The 14,431-nt window shown below is 38.8% G+C and overlaps 2 protein-coding genes across 6 annotated transcripts in view; one reads left to right on the plus strand and one right to left on the minus strand.

Annotated features, from left to right (window-relative positions):
• LOC121442247 (transcription elongation regulator 1) overlaps positions 1–9,367 on the plus strand; it is a 49,383-nt gene extending 40,016 nt beyond the window's left edge. For 4 of the 5 annotated variants that reach the window (XM_041643715.1, XM_041643716.1, XM_041643717.1 and 1 more), the window contains 6 exons: positions 3,102–3,266; positions 3,657–3,839; positions 4,770–4,949; positions 5,597–5,680; positions 7,074–7,174; positions 8,329–9,367. In XM_041643715.1, coding sequence (XP_041499649.1) covers positions 3,102–3,266; positions 3,657–3,839; positions 4,770–4,949; positions 5,597–5,680; positions 7,074–7,174; positions 8,329–8,530 — 915 coding nt within the window. In that variant the 3' untranslated portion in view covers positions 8,531–9,367. Of the gene's footprint in view, positions 1–3,101; positions 3,267–3,656; positions 3,840–4,769; positions 4,950–5,596; positions 5,681–7,073; positions 7,175–7,968; positions 8,063–8,328 lie in introns of those variants that run through there. The other variant, XM_041643719.1, reaches the window with a different exon arrangement.
• Positions 9,368–10,668: 1,301 nt separating this feature from the next.
• LOC121442258 (G-protein coupled receptor 151 protein-like) lies at positions 10,669–13,455 on the minus strand. The gene has a single exon (XM_041643735.1). The coding sequence runs from the start codon at positions 13,384–13,386 to the stop codon at positions 12,118–12,120; it is 1,269 nt and encodes a 422-aa protein (XP_041499669.1). The 5' UTR covers positions 13,387–13,455; the 3' UTR covers positions 10,669–12,117.
• Between the last annotated feature and the right edge of the window lie 976 nt (positions 13,456–14,431).

The following is a 14,431-nucleotide window of genomic DNA, read 5'->3' on the forward strand; positions in this document are numbered from 1 at the left end:
AGGGAAATCATCCCAAGTCTCATTGTTCAGAAACCTCTTCCAATTAAAATAGTAAGAATATTAGATGAACTCTGGTTATCTGATATGTTGGGCTTCAAAGTAAACTTTTATAGAATTACTTTACAGATAATTTTAAATGATTATGCTTCTTAAAAGAAATGTACATAATTATCATGTAAACAGAAATTACATGAGTATTTTATATATCTGTTAGGATCACATAAATGAATTGCTACTCTTTTTTTTAATGTGTTTTTTATTTTTATTTTATGTTCATTGGTGTTTTACCTGCATGTATGTTTGTGTGACGGTGTCAGAAACCCTGGAACTGAAGTTACATTTAGCTGTGAGCCGCCATGTGGGTGCTGGGAATTGAACCTGGGTCCTCTGGAAGAGCAGCCAGTGCTCTTATTCTGCTGAGCCATCTCTCTTGCCCCTACTTTTGACTTTTAGAATAATGTATTTAATTAACAAAAACCAAACGATCATTTGCTAGTATATGATTACACTTAATGTAAATTTTTTTAATAACATAATTTTCTATAAACATGTTTGGAATAACTTAAGAATTTTATTTTATAATAAAACTTTGCAGTTTTATTCTATGTGGTTTTTTTCCCCCCAATTATAAACTGATTGGCCCAGTATTTCAGGCTCTTCTTATTAACTAATTCTTATAACTTGTATTAGCCAATACTTGTCTATTTTGGCCACGTGGCTTGGTGCCTTTTTTGGCGAAGCAGTCACATTTTGCCTTCTTTCCGACTGGGTCACAACTGCCTTTGTTTTAACAGCTGCCCTGTGCTGCTTTTGGTATTAGGGGATCTCCTAGTTGTGCTGTTGTTGCTTTAGCGTCCTGAAGTTCTGGTACTTCCATATGTTATTTTTAGAAGTTTCCCCTGATATCCCTACAGTGTGGTGTCCCCAGTCAAGAGCATTCAATAGACAGGACAGCAAATAAATCCGAATAAAGACTTCTATAAAATCTTTATCCTCTAGATTATAAAGACAGATTGAGCTAATTTAAAAAATGCAAAACAGATTGCTAGACCATCAGAGAATTTACAAGGGTTAAGTGTAATAGATTTTATGTTCACATTTTGTGGTATTTAGTTAATAAATTTTATCTCTTTTCCTCTGTATTGTTTCGGTTAATCTTAGACTTTAAAAAGTGTCACCTTGTTATTCGTAAGACTGCTGGCAGCAGTAGCAGGGTATGGATAATTAGGGTCTGCTTCACTGTAGCTTTTCATTTTGTAAAAACATGCCCTTAGAGTTGATTGGCTTTTACCTGTTGGGAGTGTGCATTTGTTTGTGAAGCCAGTGCTTGAGCTTTTGTTTACTGCTGCTTACTGGGAACACTTCGTCCTTTATAACTGCACCTTTGAAGGCAACAGTAGTGGAGTTAATCATGTTAGGAAATTTGCATTTTTTCTGTCTAAAGTTTGTGCTGTACAGTCCATTTTTGCTGTGGTAAGGATAAAAAATGGGCTGTGAGTTAAGCTGATGGTAAATTTTATTTATCCCATTCATTTATTAACTACTTTTTTTCATACTTAGCAGCTTTAGTAGGCTTGTCATGGTAATGCCAACAATGAAAAGATTTTAAGAGTTTATTTATAGTATTTGTTTATGTATCACACATGTTAAAAACTGTAACTACTTTATATAGTTTATATCTAGTGTTTGAAGAGTTTTAAGTTAATATAAATTTCCATGGCTTAAATCTTTTTTGACACAAAGTACATGTGTTATATTAGTGTAAATTTCACCTTCTAGTTACCAAATACACCTAGGAATTTGGTTTATTAGATACAAAGTTGACATGTGAATTTTTATTATTTGCCATTATATCAAATGCTTTAATACTTGAAAAACTGGGCTTATGGGCGTTTCTTAATTCAAGCTAAGGTTCAAGTTTAATAGCGAATTCATGGCTGATTGGCTCAAAAATATTTCTAATACAGACGTTCTTTGTTTTAGAACTTTACAAATGATTTTCAAAAAGAACATAACTTCCCATAATCCTGATAGGAGAAATGTGGTTCTGAGAGGACATGATACTAGGAATAGACAGAAAGCATCATCCGTTCATTCTTGTGCGACACATCTTAGATTATTCTAATGCCATTTCTAATTCCTCCTTCCTCGGTCAGGAGAAAGGTAGAATATTTAAATCCCAGTGGTAAAAGGGAGACTTAACCGGAATCCTGTGTTGAACTGACTCTGGGTTATCTTCTTTTGTAACAGTACGTAATAATCAAAGGATGAACATGTAAAACCCAGTGGAGATTCATAAAACAAGTGCCCCCCCACATTTTCTCCCCTGTTAAACAGACCTCTCTTGGGGTTGAGGTCTGGGTTTAGTATTACTTAGGGCCTTTGACACTGAATTTGATGATAGTACTTGACAAATGTGTATACTCTAAACTTTATTACAAAGTGAATGTGCACCTACTACTCAAAAAGTAGACACTGGAATACTTTTGTAAACTAATTGTAATTATAAAAATTTGTATAATTTACTTAGGAAAGTAGGTATAAATATTGTGTTTTTAAAGCAAATAGAAGATTTAAATTCTTTTATTTTAGACATTTGATAGCAGGTCATAAAAACTTGCTATTTATGTTCAGTGATTTCTGGATTCTCTCTTAATTTTAATGAATGAAAATTATTCATCTAGTTTTTAAAATGAATCATTCTTACCATCTTCATCTTAAAGTATTTTGCTGTGACCTCATAAGTCTGGATCTTGCTAACACTGTGTGCATCTCAGTTCAAGTTGATGTTCTGTATGAAAACACGCAGCCCTGGACTCAAAGGCTGTAAGCAACTAAATGCTGTTGTCTGTATAGTTTAAAATATCAAGGTGGGAATTTGGCAGATTTTAAGTAGTCTGTATGCATCTTGAGTTTTATCTTTTCTTAATAATGGGGGGAATTGCTCTTTCAGTAAGATTCATTGCCCTCCAAGTAAGTGACTTTTAAAAGTTACTATGATCATGTTTAAGGTAAGAAGTAGGTTGTTGAATTGTTAATTACTTAGACAAGGAGAATTTCTCACAGTGCATCATCTTGCTCCCTCTTGTTTTAAAATGTAGATTAAATCGGATTTCTTTGAGCTGTTATCCAATCATCACTTGGACAGTCAGTCTCGATGGAGCAAAGTAAAAGACAAAGTAGAAAGTGACCCACGGTACAAAGCGGTGGATAGTTCTTCAATGAGAGAAGACCTTTTCAAACAGTACATCGAAAAAATAGCTAAGGTAACAGTTATACTCCCTGGTATTATACCCTTGGGTATTACATTGCTTAATGTTATTTAAGGGTGTATGTTGCTTGGATATTGGGGTGGAATTATGAATCTTGTAGTTGATTGAGAGGACATGTTTAGAAATGTTCTGGGCAAAAATTACACTTGAACACTTGTAGACAAGGTGTTTTATGGGAGAAAAAATCTTCAAGACAAAGAGTTTCTCTGTGTAGCCCCTGGCTATCCTGGGACTTGCTCTGTAGACCAGGCTGGCCTTGAACTCATAGGTTACTTGCCTTGCCTTCCAAGTGCTGTGACCAAAGGTGTGCACTGCCCCTGCCCAACTTATGAAAAAAATCTTAATGATGTTGATAAGGAGGATAATGTAATTTTATTTTTACAGAATTTAGATTCAGAAAAGGAAAAGGAGCTAGAAAGGCAAGCCCGAATTGAGGCAAGCCTCCGAGAACGAGAAAGAGAAGTTCAAAAAGCACGTTCTGAGCAAACTAAAGAAATTGACCGAGAGAGAGAACAGCACAAACGAGAAGAAGCAATCCAGAATTTCAAGGCTCTTCTGTCTGACATGGTACTTTTCTTCTGAATACTGGATGTTGGAAGTCCATTTTATTACCAATGTTCTGTAAATTGATTATGAAATATTTCTTATTTGTGGAGCATTTAAAAATTGAATTCTTGGTATTAGTACTACTGGCATAGGAAAACAAGTTTCAAAGCTCAATGTTTTACAAATAAAATTTGTAACTTCAAAACAATTTTTAAGATAGGTTTTGGTGAAAGCCATCTTGAAATATTACATACTGCCATTGAAATGCTGAGCATAATTGGACTTTTTTCTGGATGTTTTAGGGCTAGTAGCTCAATTTTCCTAATGCTGTGACCCTTTAGAACAGTTTCTCATGTTGTGGTTGACCCCCAACTGTATAATTATTTTCATTACTACATTTTTTTAATTTGACACATTTTAAGACTTGTTTAAACTTTTTAGTGGTCATAACTGGAAGATGATCAGCTTCTCATTTTTACCCACTACCCCCAGCTTGCGTATTATTCATCATGTAATTGATCACTGGGAGTTAAGGTGTCTGTTCTAAAATAGGTATTAGGTGACTTCTTAACTAAAATGGCATTAACCACAAGGTTTTTGCTTAAATTACTAGAAATGTACATTGCTTGGTTGTTGATTAACCTGGTGGTAAGCTAATCTCCTGAACAATTTACTTTCTAAATGTTGTACGTAAAGTGGTCTTTTACCACAGGATTCCTTTATGAGGTAATGTAGTCAAAAGGTTGTTTGCTTTTCAGGAAATGTATTTTAGTTTTGAATGTGACTACCTTTGTAAAGCCCAGATGAAGTTAATCATTCCTGACCACAGTGTTGAGCTTCTTATTGTGTAAATACACAAAGTCTACTTGGTGGTGTTTTTGGGTGTGCGCATGTATGTGCACGTGCTTTCATGTGCACACACCAAGCATGCACATTGTTCTTTGTTTTTAGGTACGTTCTTCTGATGTGTCATGGTCTGATACAAGGAGAACCCTCCGGAAAGATCACCGCTGGGAATCTGGGTCCTTACTGGAAAGAGAGGAGAAAGAGAAGCTTTTTAATGAGCACATTGAAGCACTTACCAAAAAGAAAAGGGAGCACTTTAGGCAGCTTCTGGATGAAACTTCTGCGGTGAGAGTCCCTGTCTTTTATTTCTGGAATCTTCATTTATAGTTTGATAGTACAATATACTAACATAGTTTTTGGTGTCTTGGTCAGACCCATTTTTGAATTCTTAGGCATTATGACATTCTCTTCTGATTTTCCCCCCTTTAAAACATGCCACTATGTCACTTGTCAGGAATGGATGAGTTCTTTTTGCAGCTTCCACATGTATAGCTGCTTCTCTGGACTGAAATGCCTGAGCTGAGCATTGCCAGCAGGCTCTCCTTCTGTCCTTCTGTGTGCAGTGTGGTGCTATAGCCCCTTACCTGGCAGTTTGTATGCTTTGTTATCCAGGTTTTGTTCCTGTTTATCTGCTCTTTTTAGTGATGGTTTCTTCAGAAGTTATGATGTTTGCCCATGTAAATACAGGGTTTGCAGGTGATTGTCTTAGGCTACCTTGAAAGTATGGCCATGAAAATAACTCTTGTGTCAAGCCAGCAAAAAGAAATTGTATTAAAGCTGCTCCCTGTCCCTAACTAGTCCAGTTACGCTTGGGCATTACGAGAGATTGCAGGTCAGTGTGTAATATTATGTACCATGTGTGCTGCAGTTTGACTCCCTGAGTAAACGGGAATTGTATTTATGTTTTCTCTTCATTTTTTTTTCCCCCAAAGATTACCTTAACATCCACATGGAAAGAAGTGAAAAAAATAATTAAGGAAGATCCTCGGTGCATTAAGTTCTCCTCTAGTGACAGGGTAAGAGGATTTGGGATATCTCTTTATGGCACTTGGGTTTGTATGGAATTAACTATGTCGCTCAGGTATGGATGTGCACTATAACACCTTGAAGTTTATAAATACTAATAGGTGGACATGTCATTAGTGGCTCGACCAAACATGAAACTGATTTTTACAAACATGATTTTAAGTGAAATAGAAACCAGGATTTAGGTACATTTTATTTATTTGCTTTGTTTTTCAAGATAGGGTTTCTCTGTAAGTTCCTTAACTGTCCTGGAATTCACTTTGTAGACCAGGCTGGCTTCGAACTCATAGAAATCCACCTGCCTCTCTGCCTTCCTAGAGCTGGGATTAAAGTCATGTGCTGAAATGCCTGTCTTTCAAGTACATATTTTTAAAATTTGTGCTCCATACATTAACAAGAAAGCAGTAATCTAAAGCTTAGAATTTTAATTAGTATGGTTGAGTTTGTGTTTAAGGATCTTACCAAATGAAAGAAACTATATTTAGTTTCTGGTAGGAGAATATTAGGCTGGCAGTTGGTACTCATTTCCTTTGAAGTCACTGACAAACAGTGTGAGGTCCTGAGTTTCTGCCGAGGAGACTACAGTAGCAGAGTCTCCTGTGTATGAGATTTTAAAAGCAGAGCCAAGTTCTTGTGCACTGGCTTCTGTGTAGGAAAGAAACTCACCTGATGTCTCATATAGGAAATAATACAGCAAAATAACTTTCCATAATACACCGTTTGTCCCTCTGCTGTTACTTATTTTGTCACTGATTGGTATCTCTAGGTCTGACATTGAAAAGCCCAGAGACTGAATTTCTCAAACCTTAGTCAAACTCGACTAAGTTGAATTTTTGATGTGTTTACCACAAAATATGTAGAACTAGGAAAGAGTCATAGAGGACCCACTGACAGTTCCTAATTTACCTCACTGCTCATAAGGAAGTGATAGCAAGGTCTATACAGATAATATAGAACTTGCTTACAATTCCTCACGAGAAAGCCAAATGCACAATATGTACTTATGTTCTGAGTATTCTCTTGCTCTGTATATTCATACATTATATGGCATTATTCTTTGTGCTGGAAGATAGACACTCTATAGGAAATGAGTGCTTGATTCTTAGTGCCTTGTTTCTCTTGTGCTTACTTCCTGAGGACATTATGAAGACAGCTTTCACTTTAGCTGAATGTACCTCCACACCCTTGTGGTTTTCTTTCTTTCTCCTTAAGAATGTGTAGGTTATATACTACAGTAAGTTCTATAGAAAAAAAATCATTTCTCTGTCTTTTTCTATTCTGAATTTTATTACAGGACTCACAGATTACGGCTTTAATAAAGAAGTTATTTTAAAGTTTATGGGTTTTCTCGTTAATCTTATTTTTTTTCCCCTATCCCTGCAGAAAAAACAAAGGGAATTTGAAGAATACATCAGAGACAAATACATCACTGCCAAAGCTGACTTCCGGACACTCTTGAAAGAGACCAAATTCATCACGTACAGGTGCGTGCAGTCAGGTGTTCCACTGGCAGCGGTGTCTCCTAGCCTGTACTCTGATGGCAGAGCATACTGTTCATTCACACACATGTTGACATTGTGAGTTGTAGGGGTCAGAAGATGCCAGCTCTCCGCAAAGGCAGATACAGGCTGTACCACAGTACCTTTTTGATTTTGTTTTGTTTTTTTTAAAGAAAGGGCCCAGATGTCAATTCTTATTTTGTGTTATCTACATCCAGTTTTTAAATACACTTTTATTTTTACTTCACTGCTTCTTTTTACTTTTTTGAGGACCCTCAACTCTTTAAGAATTGGAATTCACGAAGAGACTTGAAATGAATCCTTCACTATGAATTATCTTTGCCTCCTCTGAGAACTGCTGAGTGTGGTTAGACTGTCAGTGCCTGAAATCATCTTGTTAAGGCAGAAAAGTCATTTTTTCCCTCTTGGGAAATCAGTTTGCTGGATACATTTATTTTTTTTAAAAAAATCAGAGCCCTTAAAAGAAGGTTTTGGTGTAGCACACCCAGTAATCCATCACCACTAGTAACCTTTCATCAGGAAATCAGTTTGGCATTGCCTTCAGTCATGTTCAAGGAACTAGTTATGCTTCTTGCTCCAGCATTTCTTCCTTTAAAGACAACCTTGATGAAGGGTGTGCACGGGAGGATAGATAGTGCTGAGGTGTGGTTCTCAGGTGTTTTGTCGTTTGGATTTTTTGGTCAGGATCCTTAATGTTTTGCATCAGCTTGGGCTTTTAAATTAGATGTGAAGTAAGACTTCTTTCTACATTTTTATAGTTAATTTAGTGAAAGATGTGAAAGTGAAAGCTTGTGAAAGATGCTGGGATTGGCAGCCCCGCAGACTGAAGTCCTCTGTTCATCCACAGAACAGGTACAGCACGGGCAAGATTTACCTACCCACCCTCAGCCCTGATCTGGAGGGACCACCAGTAGGGGTGGGAGGGTAATTCAGCTTCTGAGGCCCTTTCACTCCTTGGAGTCTCTGCCGAGGTGATTTACAAAGGTGACTGCTGCAGTGAAATTTTTCTTTAAAAAAAAGTGGAAACACAATTAGGAACTAGATGGACATTTCCGGCTCATTTCTGAAAGACCAGTGAACAGCAGTCAGTAATTCTTGTACTTTTTTTCTTATTTCAGATCCAAAAAGCTAATCCAAGAATCTGACCAGCACCTGAAAGACGTAGAAAAGATTTTGCAGAATGACAAACGGTATCTAGTACTGGACTGTGTACCAGAGGAGAGGAGGAAACTGATTGTGGCCTACGTTGATGACCTGGATCGCCGGGGTCCACCTCCACCTCCCACAGCATCAGAGCCCACTAGACGATCAACAAAATAATTCTAAATACCCTTCCCCGGGCTCTCTGTTATTGAAAACGCTTGCATGAGCCAAATGTTCAGGTTTTTACATACATGTGCATTAGTCAACCTATTGCGAAACCACCTGATGAGCAGAAGAAGCAATTGTGAACAGTCTCTGAACAGAACACTTTGAACATAGTTAATGCTTCTCTTCGTGCGGCATGACTGACATACATACTGTCATAGTATATCTATAGGCGGTCTAGTAAATTTCAAATCTTGAAGCTAAAAATCATCCTTTTCTGAGGTGTGGAAGTCAGTGACTTGGTGGTGTTCTCACCAGCAGTGTTACTCAGCAAGACAGGAGCCTTTGTGGTTGGAGCTTGCAGATATCACAAACTCCAAGAAAACTAAGGGGTTTGTTTTGATTTTGGTTTTTTTAAGCGGGTAAAAGAGAAAACACTGAATTGAATTCTTGCGGAGACTATGACTATTCTAATGGACACACTTTGACCTTTGTCTCTAAAGAACAGTTTAGTTGTATTTGTTTACTTCTGTGCTTTGATTCTCCCCTCTGAGTTAGAGGCCAAGTCTTGTTTAGCCCAGGAGAAGATTTATTTAGTAATTTCTTCTCAGGTATGAACACATTCTTAACTAACATGTTGACCAGAATAGAATCCTGGTTAAACATACTTTATTCTCCAGTGAATGATCTTTACCGAAATTCTGAATTAGATACAAAATTACCTTTCTGGGTGTTCCCTGTAAACTACTCCTGTTTGAATGTTGAACTTTTGTTTCTAAAGTTTAATTTTAAGATGTTTGAATGTTCAGTTTATGTATTTGAACTACAATAAACCAACCCTTTTATATATGTGGATTGTAAATGATTATTGTTACACAATATATTTTATAAAAACTCTTAAATCTGTTTTTTTTTTATTTTTAAAGAAAGCAAGTGAGATTTGAGACAACTGACTCTTGGATAGTATGTAGTTTTTAAAGGCTTGACTATGATATTGTATTTCCAATATAAAAGACAAGAAATTTTGTAGAAAGCCTATTCTTCCTTTTCCCTTTGTGTGCCTGTGTGTTCAGTCTTTTAATGCTACCTGGGGCTTAGAGGCAAGAATATTGTTATTTTTGTTTTCTTGTTTCTATCTTCTTAACATATCAAAGGTTTGTGCCTTTTGGGCTTCCTTTCAACTTGTCATGTATATACCATGAACTTTCCTTTGATGTTCAGTTAAATTCTCCTAGCTTTCCCTTTTCTCTCTCTGTCTCTCTCGTTATCTTGTTCTCTCTTTGTAAATCCTATGTTGGTCTCATAGGTTGCTAGTACCAGGGTGCCACATAAATAAGATGTGTGAGAAGATAGGTTAATTACCTTACCTCTAGTCTCCCACCTTCCAGGATGGCAACAAAGCCTGAGAAAGGAAGGAATACCAGCTGGCCTATTTGTGTTATGTATGCTATTCCTGTCCATACTCTTTAGTGTGGGGTGTCATAGAAACTATGAAGCCTGGTATTGATGAGCAGACTGAGCTCTAAAGCTGTGAAAGTGATAGACAAGTAGAATTTATACACCACCCCTTTTGAAATTCACGTTTATAAATTTAGTGTTTTTGTTTTGTAAGGAGTGAGACTGACTGAATGCTTGCCAAAAGAAAAACTATTACCGAAGTGTGCCTTCCTTCCCTGAGGCCTTCATTCTGAGTTCCGTGTGGTAGTGTCTGCACATCCACCACATCTGTCATCCTAGAAAAGAGTAAAGAAACAGCTCCATGAGATAGAGCTCCTGCTTCCTAGTTTGGGCACAGTCTTTGTGCGGACTTTTCTTAGAAGGAGCGAGGCAGTTCTTCCCTTGCAGATTTTTAAAGAGATCAGATCAGACTCTGATGTTCTTAATGAACAATTCATTATAATTATATGTTGTTTTATGTGTAGCTTAAGGTGTTACTGCAGCTTATCTAGAAACCTGGGACTTTGTCACCCTCAGGCTACCTCATAAAGCCCTCTTGTTCTCGGTGATGGTTTGAAATGCTAATTCAAGACACAAGACAGCATTAAGTCTGTAACACCTGTCAGAAGTAAAGCATCGCTTTTATTTCTTTACAAGTCAAGATGTCATATACTTGAAGCTTACACTCTACATATTATGTCTATAAAACAAAAGCTTCTTTTCAGTTCCAGTGGCAGCTCTTCATGTATCTGGATTCACAAAGCAGTTATTTTGGAATCTTGGGCTATACTATTATTTATTTTAAAATGACAGCTTCAAATCCAGTTTATCCTGAAACAAGTGAAAAGGAAGGCAGCTTTGTCTCTGGTGAATACTACAGCCTTTTGTAGTAAAATCATTTCAAGACTGAATATTGCAAATGACAGTTCTTGGTACTGTACAGAATATTCCCCAAACGCCTCCCTTGCTTGTTTTAGAGGCATTCTTATTCTCAGAAGTACCCAACAGTGGAAAAATCCCAAAATTCCATTAATGGAGCAGCTAAGAATCCTAAGTGTCTTTTTATCTTTAAAGGGGATGCACGATCATGCTTTATTGGCTTGCTGCTCTACTCAAATTTTCCACATCTAGGAGCTCCGAGTGCTTATATTGATCTTTGCTTTGCATAGTCCTTGGGACCATTCTCGTGTTTCCTAAATTTCGTGTTATTATTTGCTGCGTTCTCTATCTTTTTGAATGTGTATTATTCCATTTTGTTTCACTTGATTATATATCTTAGAAGCCCTGCAATATTTTAAAAGTTGAGGGTATTCAAGTTTGATGACACAGGGAAAGTCCCCCCTCATTGTCCTTTATGCTTGTCTTTAACCAGTAGCTAATACCTGTATCATTAGCTTCAGCTTACAGTCTACCTTAAAGAACAGAGATCAAGGAGAATACTCTTAGAAGAGAAGAGACATTATAGTTTGAAAATTCTCTGCATTGTGATACATATAGAATGTCATGTTAGGCTACTAATATTCTCAGAATTTTAATCCAAAACTCATTCAGGTATATTTTTCAAGATTGAAACAGCTTTTATACTGTAAGGCAAAACTTGAATTTACTTAAACTTGGGCCCCAAAAGCCATGGTTTGAAGTTAGCCCAGAATAGAAGATCTATTCATTATTTTGTAAATTTTGTTCAGGAAAATTACATGGACTTGATATTAGCATGTGCTAAAAGCTAATGAAGAGAACTACAAGTAAAATTTACACTTTTAAAAAAGCCAGAGGAGACACAGATTTTGAGCTATGCTTAGGTGAAATATAACTTGCTGACTGACTTGAGGCCAGCAGTTTCGGGAAGATAGAGAGAACATGGGCTCAGTCTGATAAACTACTTCAGCCAGTGCAGTACCTGGCTGTGTTTAGGGGGTTCCCTGGGCATATGTTACTGTGAACCCAATAATCACTTTACATAACACTTGTAACGAGTTCTTTAGACAGGGAACTCTGAAGCCTAAGCACTGCATGCCAGTCTACTTACCGGTTGAATGGTTTGAAAATGCAGATAGAAACCTTTGCAATTTCTAATGGTAACTTAGAGTCAGGATAAGGCTAAGCAACAGCCCAAGTAAATACAATAATGACAATTTGTTTTTCTTTGAAAATCAAGTCCATTAATTGCAGCCTTCTGTCTCTTGGCCTTCATGTTCCCAGGGTACAGGGTCATTGTCCTGCACTGAAGGGACCGCATCCCTCTCATGCCAAAACTGCTCAACATCAGGGAGGATGGGAGCCACTGCCTTGTCAGTTTTCTCTTTGCTGGAGTTGGGAAAGTCAGGTCTGTCTGTCTCTTGAGTGGATGTTTGGGGCTCTGGAGACGGAGTCTTGTCAGGGAGGGCCTCTGTGTTTCCCGCTGGTGCCCCCTGAACCTCTGAGGCAGCTGCAGGCGTTCTGGTTATCATCCATTTCCATAGGCCTTTCAAGCCTGCCTTGACCTCTTCAGACATCACTAGAAAGATGAGAGGGTTTGCTGTAGAGGTGGAAAACATGAGGACTTGAGACAGGGCTATAAAACCCTGTGGTGGCAGCGGACCTCCAGCCTTCAGATGCCATACCCACAGCCAGGCTACCCATTCGGGAAGCCACAGAAGAGCAGAGGTGGCTGCAGTGCTTAGCAGCATCACTGTGAGTTGCTTTGAGCGCATCTGGTTTCTAAGGCTTTGCGTTTTCGTACCTCGCTTTTTGCATTGGTCATAAGCTCGCCAGAAATAGAAGCTGGCTAGAAGTAAAGGAAGGCAAAACACCAGGAGAGGGTAGAGCTTACCGAACATTGACATGAATTCTTTGGCCACAGCTGGCACATCCAGGAGGCACATTTCCACACCTCCGTGAAGTCTGGTGGTGCTAAAGAACCATTCTGGCAGGGGAAGCAGGCTGGCTACAACCCAGATGGCCACCAGCACTGAGCAGATGGTGCAGTTGTGGATACTCACTTGCTTGCCTGGGTCTCTTGCATACATGAAGCATACTTTGGCAACTACAGCAGTTGTCAAACTCTTGGCTGCCATGCATGTGTGGATGAACCAGTCAGAGGACTTGCAGACAAACCAGCCGAGATCCCAGACACCTTTGGAGTATGCTGTAGCTCGGACAGGTGCAGAGAAGAGCAGGAGAGAGATGTCAGCCAGGCTGAGATTCAGAATCAGGGAGTGGATCATGGACGGCTTGCTTTTCCAAACACCATGAAGGAGGATGCCAATCACACATAGATTCCCCACGAAGCCCACCAGACACACAGCCACCAAGAGAGCCGGAATGACGGTCCTCCAGTCCTTGGAGTCAGATGGCAGGTACCCTCCTGCAAAGTGGAGGTAGGCAAACGACACATTCATGATGCTGGAATTGGAATCGGCAAAGACAGCGGCCAGCATTGCCTTTTCCATGGAGCTCCTCCCTGCAGATGTTAGCTTCTGGTTTAGGTTGGTCTTTCTCTTAGCCCTTTTGCATGAGAATAAAAAAATACCCTCTGTTGTCCACACTGACGACACTTCTGGACCCTCCCCTTGCGTGTTCGTTGACAATGGAAGGCTGGCTGCTGAGCTTTTGTGCTGCACACAGTATACCTGTAACTGCACGGAATGACGGGCAGCAGGAGCGTGTTGATACAGCTCATTAGCAAGTCTAATACTAAATACCAGCTTCATGAGGTGATAACACATTCCCATAAATGATAAATGAGTCGAAACATACACGTAAGTAGGGGTGCTCCCCTGGGGTGAGGGCAGCCATGGGAGGGGAGGATCATTAGAAGAGGTATTTTTCAATCAGTTTTTTCTAAGTACAGCCTGGTCTGTGGTTGAGTAGACACTACAGGAATCCAGGTCCTTTGAATTTTCACATGCATCAGGATCCAATAGCTTGACGTTGGTCTAGACAGGGCCCAAGAGTTATCTCCTACCAACTTCCCATCGGGTGTTGTTGCTGCTGCTGCTGGGAGACCACAATTTAACCAGTGTTCTCTCCCATCTTGTCTTTCCTCTGCAGACAGGAACATTCTCCTCAACCCTCACTAGCATATCAGTTCCATGATAGCAGGCACAGCTGGATAGTGAAGAAGTTGGAACAGTGTTTTTAAATCCAGTTATGGATGACCTAAGTTTATTGTGAATTTTCTAGAGGTACCTTTTGGAGCTCTGAACTAGTCTCCATCAGACCTCAGCAAGTGATGGTGATGAAGCCAAGTGGGAAATGAAGCTTTTCAGAATTTTTATGTTGAAGACTATTAAGGGATTCTGAGAGAAAGTACCATTTTAAAGTGGAAAAGCCAGCAAGGTGCCACAACTAGTAAAACCAGTTGCTTTGCAAACTCTGGCGACTTGAGATCCACTCCCCAGAGCTGCCCTCTGTCCTCCACAGGCGCGGTGACACACATGGCTGTGCATATATATCATGCACAAAATACACAGTGACAAAAAGGTTGGGGGAAGT

The sequence above is a fragment of the Microtus oregoni genome, unplaced genomic scaffold, assembly GCF_018167655.1.
Source record: "Microtus oregoni isolate MIOR12 unplaced genomic scaffold, Mior012 000088F_ref0000325, whole genome shotgun sequence".
Classification (NCBI taxonomy): Eukaryota; Metazoa; Chordata; class Mammalia; order Rodentia; family Cricetidae; genus Microtus; species Microtus oregoni.

Excerpts from the sequence above, each read along its gene's own strand:
- LOC121442258 (XM_041643735.1), bottom strand. The coding sequence starts at position 13,386 with ATGGAAAAGGCAATGCTGGCCGCTGTCTTTGCCGATTCCAATTCCAGC.